Source organism: Melozone crissalis, unplaced genomic scaffold (genome assembly GCF_028551555.1).
Source record: "Melozone crissalis strain CALT ecotype California unplaced genomic scaffold, PUWL_Pcris_2 ptg000027l_1, whole genome shotgun sequence".
NCBI lineage: Eukaryota > Metazoa > Chordata > Aves > Passeriformes > Passerellidae > Melozone > Melozone crissalis.
In genome coordinates, this window is record NW_026535805.1 from 6,764,848 (window position 1) to 6,777,519 (window position 12,672).

Here is a 12,672-nt window from a genome sequence, read left to right on the forward strand (position 1 = left end):
CTGCATTTACTGAGGTATTTTGAGTTTCTCAGGTAACAGCCTGTATCTCTAGCAAAAGACAGTGACAGAAACACTCAACCATACATTAAAAAGAGCAGAAGCTCATGAAGTCCCATATCTGCAAGCAAACATGAAGCTTGTAATTGATTTATAAGGCCACATCATTTCTGTTGTATTACTTTCAATATGTGTTCTCCCAAGGGAGAGCAAATCCCCAGTTCTGTGGGTCAGTATAGTCTTAAGGCTTCATGGAAGAGGAAACCAACTTTGAGAATTCATGGAAAGTATGCCAAACTTTCCTATAAACTTGCTTATTTAAGAGCAAGTATATTTAAATGCTGCTCTCCACCTCCTAGCATAATTCTGTCAGAATTTGAATAATTGGATTATTTTCATGAAATTATAGGAAGAGGGGGGGGAAAAAAGGCAGATGTTATGAAGTGTAGAAGCCTGTTAAATATAACTCTTTTTCAGATGTTCAGCTTAATTTTTTATATTTTGTAAGAAGTTTATGTGGGGGGTTTTGTATACATGATTTCCACTAAGCATTTTCTGAATCTTGTTAGAGCTGGTTGGTTTGTTTTTCTATCAGTACAAAGATTTGTCACTTTCAGTGGTGAATGCTGTTAGTTAGTGATTGTTTCTAAGCTAGTGTGGGATACTGGTTGTATGAAATATAACCATGGACATTTTCATTGAGTTGGTTGGTGATGGTTGAAAGGCTCAGTGCGCCAGGCTTTGTTTCTTTTCTTTATTTCCTAATTCATATATATAAGCCCAGATTTGATTATTATTTTCAGTTGTTGCATAATACCACTAATCTGGGTTCTCAAATGCAAGATGAGTCTTCCATTATTTGTTCACTTCCTTAAATTGGTTAAAGCATTTCCACAACTACCAAATGCCACTTTGCTGCCTCAATGGCACTGCTGCCACGCTGGTAGCCCAGACATAAGGAACAGCATTGCCTGACTGTCCCCTTTAGAGTTTGAGGGTAGTGCCCAGCAGCACGACCAGCACAGGCCACCCTGCATTTCCCCTGCAGTTTGTAGTGCAGGCAGCAGCCTGTGTTTCCCTGCTGTGACCTGTCTGTGCTGTTGCTCCCCACGCAGCCCCTGCAGCCCCATGTCAGAGTGTGGGACTCGGTGAGCCTGGCCACGCTGCAGGTGATCGGCCTCGGCACCTTTGAGCGCGGAGTGGGCTGCTTGGATTTCTCCAAAGCGGTAAGATGGGCACCATGCCGTTCCACAGCACATCCTATGGAAATAGGGAGAAAACCTCTGAAAATTCTCCCTGTGGTTATCTATATGTCTTTCAGTATTAGAAGCGTGTCACTGAAGTTTCTGTATACTTTATAAAAGCAGCTGACAGCTGGGAAAACAGGAAATGGCACATGTAAAACCAAACAGCACGATAAATAAATAGCAGGCAAAACAAACCCTTAAGCAGAAATCGAAGTCCACACTGGGTTTGGTGGTTTGGTTTTGTTTGTGAAGAGATTGGTTCTTTTTATTTTGATGTTAAAAACAAATTTGTTTGTGAGGTTTGTGATGACAAAATTTAGTGAGTTCTGATAGGAGGGTTAACTTTTTTGCTTTCACAGCTGGAGTAGTTTTTTGTCCACCAACAGGAAATTTAAAAAAAAACAAAACTTCACATTGTCTTGTACTATTTTTTCCTGAGGAATAGCTTGTTCACTTTTTTGCCACTTCTTTTACACAGAAAATAAATAGAGGTCTTTGTTACTGGACCCATAGAATTTATCAGGAAAAAATGGTAGCATATGGAGATGCATTGTTTGCCATTCAGAAAGTTCTCATTTCAAATTTAGAAATTAGTTGGGTTTGTTTTGGGGTTTTTTTTGGTAAAATATGGGCATATTTTAGTCTCTAAGCTGCCCCTGCATTTTGCAAAAAGACAGACATATCAGACCTCCTGGAAACCCAGGCTGGATTCTTGCATTCCATCAAGAGGAATTAATAGAAGTAAAAACCAGAAAAACAATGTCTGCAGTATTTTGCTAATAGAGGAAGAGATTTATAGGACAGCTGAGGTGGGAAGGGATGTCTGGAGATCACCTCATGCACTGTCCCGCTTGCAGCAGGTTCTGTCAGAGCAGGCTGCTCAGGCTGTGCTCCAGCTGGCTTCTGGGAACCTCCCAGAATGGAAACTCAGCAGTGTCTCTGGGTGACCTGGTGAAAAGAAATTCCTGCACTCTCTTGCTGCAGTTTCGTTTAGCAATTGGAATAAAGAAAGCAATTGAAAGAAATTTCATAGCATTGAAATGTTGCTATGTTAGCTATAGTACATTTTGTGTTTCAGTAAATAATGTGAAAGGAGTGCTGGCATTCCTGTCACTCCAACAAACCAATGACATTTACATACTTGGATAGAGGTCTTTTTCAGTGTGAATAAGAGTGCATTCCATCATTTTAAAAGCAGGGAATTTTTTTGGGGACTGGATTTTAGCTTTTATTGATTCTGTTTTGCAGCTAAAACTGAATTAGATTTCTTACTACAGTCTCACATGATTGCTCACTAGACTGAAACAGTTTGTGTGCAATATCTAGAGCTGTGTTTTACCACAGGATTTATTAACCCCCCCCAAGAGCTGCGTACAGTGCCAATGCTGTCTTCAGGATTCCTTCCCACCCAATAATTCACATGTATATTTGCATATTACTGCTCAGAATAGTGCTTGGGAACAATGGCTTTAGCCACTTCTGTTTTCATAATTTGTTAGAGAATGAAGTGCAAGAATCAACTTTATGATAATTTAAGTCTCCTCCAAATCTTTCTACAAATGTCCTTGAAACAGCTGGTCTGTGCAAGTGTGCATTGCTGGGAATAAGTGTGGTTTTAAGATTTTTTTCTCTGTTCCTTTAATTACATGTAGCCAAGTATTTACCATTTTGTTGTGAAGTTGTTCAAAATAAGTGGTTTCAGTTATTTAATACTGAAGATGCTGCTCTACCTCCTCTGTAAGCACTGTTTAGTTCAGAAGGTGTTACTTTGGCTGCAGTTTTACCAACTACATGATGAAACTGCTGGTGCTTTATGACCCATAAGGACAAAACTATGCTTACAGAATCTGATAATGTAGTTGTGTGTATATGACGGTGGTATTTAGGAAAAAAAAACACAAGTGGAGCTGTGTGTCTGTCCTCTGAGACCTGAGGAAAAACAAAATATTTATAAGAATAGCAAAAGAAATCTCTTTGCTGTCAGCGTGAAATTGCAAACAAGGAAAAAAAAACACAAACAAAAAACGCAGCATAAAAACAAACAAAACCAGAGTAAAGACTTGGTAAAATACTTTTAAAGCTTTCCTAGAGTGTTATTTGAAGTATGATCGTTTTTTATAAGATTATACAAAAATTTATGTCTTTTAAGAAAGACAAAAATTTATGTTTTTAAGAAAGAAAAAAAGGAAAATTCCCTATATTTACTGAGGTTGTATATACTTTAAAAGGACTTTGTTAATTTATATTTCTACCTTTGTGGATTTTTTAAAATACCTCTTCCCTGCCCTGTTTGTCAGTAATTTTTTTTTTTTTCTTTTTCCCTTAGGATTCTGGTACTCATTTGTGTGTAATTGATGACTCTAACGAGCATATGCTTACTGTGTGGGATTGGCAGAGAAAATCAAAAATAGCAGAGATAAAGGTAATTTTTGCACATGAACATTCTGAAATACAACTGGTTTTATTCCCATAAATACAAGTTTGTGAGACATGCTTTTGATCTTACTTGGAAACCGCAGCTGTGTAATTCTGATGGGTTGTTTAAGGGTTCCACAGAAATGTGTTCTTAACTTGTTTATTGGAAGCGGTTGGAATATTGAAGGGTTTGGAATTGCATTTTACCCATCCTTAAAAGCCAATGCAAATAAAGCAATTGTCTAATAGTTTCTTAATTTAAAAGAAAAATAAATCCTGGGAACTTAAAGAAACTAAACTGATGATTCAGTCTGTACTACTGAAAGCTACTTCTCAACATTCCACATTTCAATTTTGTCTGAATCAAATTCCAATTAATGATTCTCAGTATGTGTCTCTTGTCATTTGAAGTCCTGAGTACTTTTTTGGATTTCAGTCATGTCTGCTTTTCTGTTTCTTTTTGAAACTTTCCAAATTTCAGAGCACTGAGATGTTTTCAGAGATGCTGCACTCACTGCTCACGTAAACTTGATTTTCCTGGGAATACCCAATCCCTTGTGCTTCCAGTATCAAGCAAGCAAATATTTCATGCATGTGGAACTGAGTATTTGTCTATTTTTAGAAGTCATACTCCACAAGCATATATGTCTATATCATTCCAAACTTGCCATTTCGGGTAAATCATATTGGTTTGACCTGTTTTCTCTAGATTACATTGACGAATACAAGCTTTTTTCTACAAGTTTAATTCTATAACAGTATTTTCATTTCCTTTTTGATATTTATGTGAAACTATTTGGCATATGCCTTGTGTTTCCCGTTCATTGACGTTATGTTTTGACTGTTTTTTCACTCAGGGGAGTTCCTTGGTGTTTCAGAATTGGCTAAAAATTATTTGGCAGGGACAACTTGCCCTTCAGAACTTATTCAAACCTAGGACTTGGTCTTACAGTATCTTAAGCACCTTCCATGGAAGATGGTGTGAGCAGAGTTGCATCTCTTGAGCTGGGATGCAAAACAAAAGGTGTTTCTTAGCTGAACTCCATTAAGGTTTTCAGTCCTTAAATTCCAAACGATTTTTTTGACATAGCAGATTTGCTCCTGTGAAAACTCTGTGAGAAACATAATTCAATAAATATGGCTACAAACAACAACAACAACAAAAATATTCTTTTTTAAAGTAAGCCAAAAATTGTGAAGTTGTTCTCAAAGATGTGGTTTAACAGCACTCTCCTGTACAGATGACAGAACAGCTGGGGTTGGAGGGCACTGGTGGAGATGATGTGCCCAAGCTCCAAGCTACAGCAGGTTCCCCTAGAGCAGGTTGCACAGGATCCTGCCCAGGCAGGTGTTCAGTACCTCCAGAGAAGGAGACTCCACAACCCATCTGGGCAGCCTCTTTTGAAATCCTGTAGAAATAAATGCATTTACTTTCTTGTTTTGTAGCCACTGCCTGCAGGGGATTGGAACTGTCTTCAAAGACAGTTTGGTTGAGTATATATTAGAAGTTAAGTAAATGACCAGTCAGTTTGTTATGTTTATAAAATCTATTGGTAAAATATGAAATACTTCAAGATGTTGGTAATTCAGTAAAAGTAGATGAAGCCAGTAAAAATACAAAGGTGGGACTCTATGTTTCAAAGTTTTGAGCTATGCAGACATTTTCTTCTTTGTGAGGAGGAAAGGAAAGCAAAGAATCCAAAAGAATCTTTACAGAATTTCAGAAAGAGAATGATGAATATAATCCTACAATATTATCGTTGTTTTACTTGCCTCTGTCACAGCTTTTTTATCCAGAATAGCAAGCAGTCTGTGTAAAAACTAAGCAGGATTTTCAATCCAAAAAAGTGTCTTTTCTACATTATTAACTTTCCTTGGCAGAAGTCTTAGCTATTTGAGAGAGCAGAAGTTTTTTGTGATTTAAAAGGGAATGTAAAACCCTAACTTGTGTACCAAAGTTTAATAAAGATCTTTTATGTATGTGAAAAATCAATATATATAAAATTATATGTGCAGTCATTCAGACAGCTGACTTAGCACAGAAAACTTTAAAAAACTTTCAAGCATACAATGAGCTATCTAGTCTTACATATCTCTGTTCTGAAACTGGGGGTTTACATGTATTTCTAGTAGTTAATGTCCTGTCTGATTAAATATTATTTCTGTTATTATTTCAGACTACAAATGAAGTTGTTCTTGCTGTGGAATTCCATCCCACTGATGCAAATACCATAATAACATGTGGCAAATCTCATATATTTTTCTGGACCTGGAGTGGCAATTCATTATCAAGGAAGCAGGGGATATTTGGGGTAATAATGTCTTGATACCAGGACAGTTTTAAATCAATGGAAATCACATTTTCTGTGCATTTGCTTTGTTGTTACTGTGTACTGTCTGATCAGAGAGGTAAATATACAAAAAAGGGCTAAATTCTGCATATATTTCTGCAGGGTTTAAGAGTGTGGGTGCATTATCCTAATTATGTAACAAGTAGGAGCAATTATCCCTTTCTCTTTCTTATTTTGTTTCAGAAATATGAGAAACCCAAATTTGTTCAGTGTTTGGCTTTCTTGGGAAATGGTGATGTGCTCACTGGAGACTCAGGTGGGATAATACTTATATGGGGCAAAACTACTGTAGAAGCTACTCCAGGAAAAGGAGCTAAAGGTAGGACATGTTTGGGGTTAATCACAGATTTTGCATAGTCTGTAGAAGACAAACATAAAGGTTGGCATTAGGGAAGGAATAGAGAAAGAGGTCTGACTCAAAGCATACACTTCCTGTCAGTAACAGGTGGTACCAAAGTCTGCAAGTCCTATGAATTTGCTGACTTAAGAGCAGTCTGGAATTTCTCTCTAATTAAAGAGACTGTGCATGAAATGAATGGAAACTACTTTATCTAAATGTTTTGCATTTTTAAAAAATGTGATTAATCAGCTCTCCTTTGATCTGGTGATTTGAAAAAGGCTGTAGGATCAGTTTAGGGATTCTGCAGGCTCCCTTTGCCTCTTAAGGCTTATGTTGCACCATGCTTAGTCTCAGAGGAATTCCATTAAGTGGTGGAGCTGACATTAATAGGACTAGCATGTGAAGTACAATTACAATGCTTAGTTGTAGCAGTTACATGAATAACAGTTTCTGGTTTAGCAGACCCTCAAGTCTTGATATACTTAAAAAAAAAAAAACTTTGAAATTTGAAATTGAACTAACTCTTTAGAGCAAAGATTTTGTGAAAAAGAAAGGAAAATTATTTGTTACCCAACATATGCAGACCTGGCACAGTTGAGCCCTCATAAATTCAATGATAATTCATTTTACTTGGCAGCTATTTCAAATGCTCTGGTTTAAATTGGTATGCCAGGAAAACATTCATGTAAAAAGTACATTTTTAACAGTAAGTCTGATTTTGTAGGTAAATCTTTTTTTCATCTTTCAAGTTAACTGCAATGGAAAAGTAATTTAACATATTATCTGATATTTAATTTTCAATTTCTTGTTCAAAAATAACCTTTTTTCAGTATAACCCTAAGTGTTATCAGATAGAATATTTATTTACGTTGGCCTAACTAACAGTGGGGTTTTTAGTTGGTTTATCACATTAGATTGGTCAAAGAACCTGATCTCATACTCTCTTTCACAGTGTGAGAGCACACTCATTTGAACTGACTTGAGGCAGAGTCAGAAAAGTTCAGCTCATAGCTGGGTGCTGCTCCACTTTTTCTGTGATTGCTATTTGAAAATATGCAGCACCAGAATCTTTTGTTTAGGTTTTTTTTTAATTTTCCAACAGTAGTTCTTTTGATGTGAAGACCCAATGAGGGTGGAAAAGGCTTCTTTTGCTACCCTTGTTGTTTAATTTTCTCATCTCTTTCATGCTTCCAACTATTTTCCTTTGGGTAGACTGCTGTCTTGATAGATGCCAAATGCTGGTTGTACTATTTTTATGTGTGGCAGCACATATCCAGCTTTAGATATTAGGCTCATGCATCCTGGAAACTTTGCTATAAATAATTGGCCTTTTATTCCCAAAAGACTATAGACAACAAGTCTTCTAGTTTCTTTTAATAAAGTAGCTTTACTTGTTTTCTAATAATGACTTGCTAAATATTTTTTGACTCTAAAAGACAATTTCTCTTGCATCTGGAAAAACTGTGTTCCTTTGGAAAGCAGAGAAATGAAAGCATTCTACCAGTTGTTGGTTTTGGTTTTGCCTTCTCATTTTGTAGGACAGTCAATCTAAAAAAGTTTTTCTTGAGATAGGAGAGCCCTTTCTTTTATCTTTTTATCCTGTAAGAAAACACTACCACCTTGTGTTTGCAATACTAAGAGCCTGAGTCCAAATGTAATTATTATTTTACACTTCCTTTATTCTTCTGCCTAAAGGCAGAGCTTCTTGTAAACCACAGGTAAAAAAATGAGAAGTGTTCTTTCCTATTTTCTTTTTTCTGCTTGTAGGAGTATATCAGATAAGCAAACAAATCAAAGCTCATGATGGCAGTGTGTTCACACTCTGTCAAATGAGGAATGGAATGCTGCTAACTGGAGGTGGGAAAGACCGAAAGATCATCCTGTGGGATCATGATTTGAATCCTGAAAGGGAAATTGAGGTAAGAAAGCAAGAGTGACAGGGAAATTGCCTTGAAGAAGGTATTGGCTAGCAAGACAGAGCCTTCCTCACTCTTAGTAGGGGAAGCTAGGATGAAAGAATACCTTCTGGTTGCTGTTTATTAAGTGGATTACAATGTTTTATTATAAAAGTGTTTAAATTTTAGCCTATAAATGAGCCTATATGGGAATCAGTTCTCCTGTGTTTAAATTGAACAGAAATGTTAAGGGTTTTCTTTCTTCAAAACCCTTCTTTAGTTGTTTGGAGTTTTTTTAATTCATCCTGTTTGAGAGGATGTTTGAGGATATTCTTTAGTATTGCCTATATTTTTAAAAGTTTGCCTCTCTGTAGAAAGACAATGTCACCAGCATCTGAGGGTTTTGGTATAATGTTTGACATAAGGTAAACAAGGGGTAGAATACATATTGGAATTCTGTAATAGTTGATGATTAATAAGCTATGATGAGGAACTTCTTTTAAATTTATCCTAAACCAGGTGCTCAGCGAATATGTCTGTTCTTTGTGTTTTGGCAATATGGCAGTGCTAGGTCAGTTGAATTGGAAAAGGTCATGTATTTTGGATTTTAAAAACTTGGGGTTTCCCTTACCTTGAAATAATGTGTTCTCCTTAAACAGTTCTTTAAACCCTGGTTTACTCCACTTACCTATTGTACATTTGTAGTAGCATTTTTTCCTTAATATTTATGTGAGTTCAGTCTAGGATTTGTTACTGCCTTGAATCTAATACTGACATTTAGAAAACATGGCAGTGAAGGTAACCTGACTATCATATACAATTCTTAGCCTTAAGTAACACACTCTGTTCCTATTCCTATTCACTCTATTCTATTCCTATTCAACAGTGTCTATTTTCCTTTTGTTAATAATATTATGTTAAAGCTAATTTTTACATTACCAGAGTCCTGACAGATTGATTTTTCTGTCTTATGTTATCACTTAAAATTAGTGTATTTTCTCAAATGAAATAATTTAGAAAACAAACAATTGCACACTGTAAAAAAAGGCAGTGTCTTAGAATTCAAGCCTGCAATAAACAGTCATTAAAATTCAGAATCATTGCTAACATAAGGCATATGAACATTTACTTTAGGCTCATCAGGAAACATTAAGATAATCAGGAAGCAGTTACTGTGTGCTACAAGATTTTTCTTGGTTTTCAAAACCTGTTATGGAAAGTAAATAGTAACTGTGTATTATCCCTTTCCTTATAAGATGAGTTGTAAGGCTGTGGAGTGCATTTGTTTAGTGAATTTGACACTTGAAAGCTATTTAATTTAATTTGTAATTTTTTTCTACTGAAGTTATTAAAATGATATTACTGTGATTGTCTTGGACTAAGATCTTGTATGCCTGTACTGAACAAATAGATGAGAGAGGTTTCAGGTCAAGCCCTGGTCGAGGTTATAATAATTGGATTGTTCCTTTTTTCTGGGAGAACTCCAGTTCTGATACTGTCACTGTGCTCTATTTGTGACCTGTCAGGATGCCTGATGTGGTTTGACAGATGTTTCTTTTCCCAGGTTCCTGACCAGTATGGAACAATCAGAGCAGTAGCAGAAGGAAAAGCTGATCAGTTTTTAGTGGGTACTTCACGAAACTTTGTTTTGAGGGGAACATTTAATGATGGTTTCGTAGTAGAAGTACAGGTGAGCATAACTTGTTATTTTTGAAGTATAATCAAAAAATGTAAAGGTTTTCTCTGCTGGTGTGTAATTTTAAGAATCTTAATTTTATTAATTGTTAAATCACTTGTGGTTTCTTTCTAGGGACATACAGATGAACTCTGGGGACTGGCATCTCATCCTTTCAAAGACTTATTTTTAACATGTGCCCAAGATAGGCAAGTTTGTATGTGGAACTCTGTGGACCACACGCTGGAATGGACCAGGCTGCTAGATGTATGTCAACCCTTTAATTTAAATATAAAGCTAGAAAATAGGAAAAAGCATTTAATCTCTGAAGCACTCTTGTCCCACCTGATTGCAAGCAAAAATCCTGCAGTTATGCTTTAAAAAACAGCTATCTGAAGCTTTGATAAACTTGGCAAGGTTCATCAGCCATTGTGTAAGATGTAATCTGGTTATCATTGCTTGATGTCATTTTGACAAGCCAACTTGAATAAGTCCTAGTCCTTTATTCTTGTTACATTTTATTTTTTTTTCGCTGTTATTCGAACAATCTGAAGAGGGTATTATACAGTTGTGAAGGTTTGGCTTTAGATGTCATTTCCTTACTGTCATTCATTTTGTAGTTTGGCTAGTTCTCTGCTGATATCCAAGCTAAATTAGTTTTTACATAGAAATGTCAGCCTTGTAGTCACAAGGCGTTCTTGCAGTGCATGTCACTGATACTCTGAGAGAAGAGCTGTCTGAGGGTTAGCATGCTGCTAAGTGATTGGTTTTCCCTGTATCAGCTCAGACCTTTAGGACAGCTTTGTTCTAAGGAGAGGTGTTGTGCCCTGGGGATGCAGCAGGGCAGTAACGTGTCTGTGCTCTCGTGCAGGAACCCGGGCACTGTGCGGATTTCCATCCCAGCGGAGCAGTGGTCGCCATAGGAACCCACTCGGGCAGGTAAATGCCTTCCAGCCGAGCTGTGGTGACAGAAAGTGCAAAACAGACACTTTATACAGTGCACCTTGTAATTGGAGTTCATTTGCTTTTTATTCTTTTTGCTTGAGGTTATGGAGCCTAGAAAGCATGGCAGAAGGGGGCAGAGCATCTTATGTATCTTAGACAAAGACGAATTGTTTGGTTGTTGTTAGGCTGGTTTGGTCTTTTTAACATGAAATGTTAAATCAAAGTCCAAATCTTGATTTACTTTTTTTTTTTTTTAACTAAACTGTTTTTTGCAGACATTTCTATGAGCACTCGTTATTGTCTGTTCCAAGTATTATATATTTCAATGTTATGCGCACATTACATTGCTTTTTAAGACAGGTACAGTAGAGATCTTTGTCCTTCCCAAATCAAACATACTTGCAACCTTTTAAACTGAAATGGATAGGGAAGTGAACAGACTGGTATTTTAATTTTTGTGTAAGACAGAGTTCAGCATGGCACACTGCTGCACTGAAGTGATACTGAACTGTTCCTATTCTTCCTGAAGGCATCATGCCTTTGCAAGGTGTCAAAGCACAAACTGAGTCTTTTTAACTTGGGCTTCTTACAGTGGGAGAAAAAAGTTACATTATTTCAAAGTCAGACTCTGTCTTGGCATCATCTCCCAGGAAGGGAGTACCAATGTACCAATTAAAAGAAAAAGCTGGTTGTTCATGGCATTAGAAAGGTGAGAGGAGCATATATTAAATCTACTAGCATTTTTGTTCTGTGTTTCAGTTATACCTCATGGTTGATAACTTGATGATAAAATCATGCCTGGTGCATGTAAGAAAATTGCAAATATTTTTGTGTGTTTAATTTACCAGCTAGAATTTTTGCCTAACCTTATGCCTAAAAACCATCCTAAGTTTGGTTTTTAGAAACTACTGAGCATGTGCAACACCCTTAAAATTTCCTGGAAAAATGAAATGCTAAATATTTTTCGGGAGTTTCCTTCAAGATGAAGATGCAGTCTGCACTAAATTCATGATGTATAATATCAGGCTACACAACCAAGTTTACCTTCTAGTAAAAACCTTGCGGAGCTCTTGTATACTTGATTACCACGTTGAACCTTTCCATCTTAAAATTATAAACATTAAATTGTACTAATATTTTTGTCTTCATTGACCACAGCAGAATATACAGGCCTAAGAGTACTTTAAACAGGTAAAAGGGAAACAGTGTCAGGCTATGTTTCTTCAGATGTTTTTGAACTTAAATTAAAGCACAGTCAAGGCACGTTGCATGGCCAAAGCATCCAGTCTGTTACTTGCTTTTTTCCCCCTTTTCCTGGAGCTTTTAGTGTTATGTTTTAAGTTTGGCACATTCAGTTTTAATTCTTATTTTTAATTTACTTGAGGCAATGAGTTTATACTGCGTTCAAGAAGTTTATGATGATGGCCTTGGAGTTTTTTGGGGTTTTTTTTACCTTCAGTAAAAAGAGTTTTTAAGCAGTTATATTTTCACCATTATATTTTAGTGTGTTCTGAAATTGTATAGTTCAATGATGGGTTAGAGATATACAAATGAAACCGAGTTGAAATGAGACCTGGTAAGTGTATAAGTGGATGAGAAATAAATGGAGTTGAGTCAAGATAAACAAAACAGTTTTAAAATTACTGCCCATGCAGCAGCATCATGCAGTGCTTTTTGTGCCAGAAAATCTGGTCCAAGGGAATTATTTCCCAAGGAATGAAGGCTGTATCATATATCTCGATTAACATAAGAAAAAATAATCTCAAACCCATAACAAATATTTTAATAATTTGATTAATAGCCTAAA

The 12,672-nt window shown here is 36.3% G+C and overlaps 1 protein-coding gene across 3 annotated transcripts in view; it reads left to right on the forward strand.

Annotated features, from left to right (window-relative positions):
* EML4 (EMAP like 4) overlaps positions 1-12,672 on the forward strand; it is a 146,950-nt gene that overhangs the window by 117,471 nt on the left and 16,807 nt on the right. For all 3 annotated transcript variants that reach the window (XM_054279392.1, XM_054279391.1, XM_054279393.1), the window contains 8 exons: positions 1,113-1,223; positions 3,571-3,666; positions 5,837-5,971; positions 6,194-6,329; positions 8,118-8,269; positions 9,810-9,935; positions 10,056-10,187; positions 10,792-10,859. In XM_054279392.1, the coding sequence (XP_054135367.1) occupies positions 1,113-1,223; positions 3,571-3,666; positions 5,837-5,971; positions 6,194-6,329; positions 8,118-8,269; positions 9,810-9,935; positions 10,056-10,187; positions 10,792-10,859 (956 nt within the window). The remainder of the gene's footprint in view (positions 1-1,112; positions 1,224-3,570; positions 3,667-5,836; positions 5,972-6,193; positions 6,330-8,117; positions 8,270-9,809; positions 9,936-10,055; positions 10,188-10,791; positions 10,860-12,672) is intronic.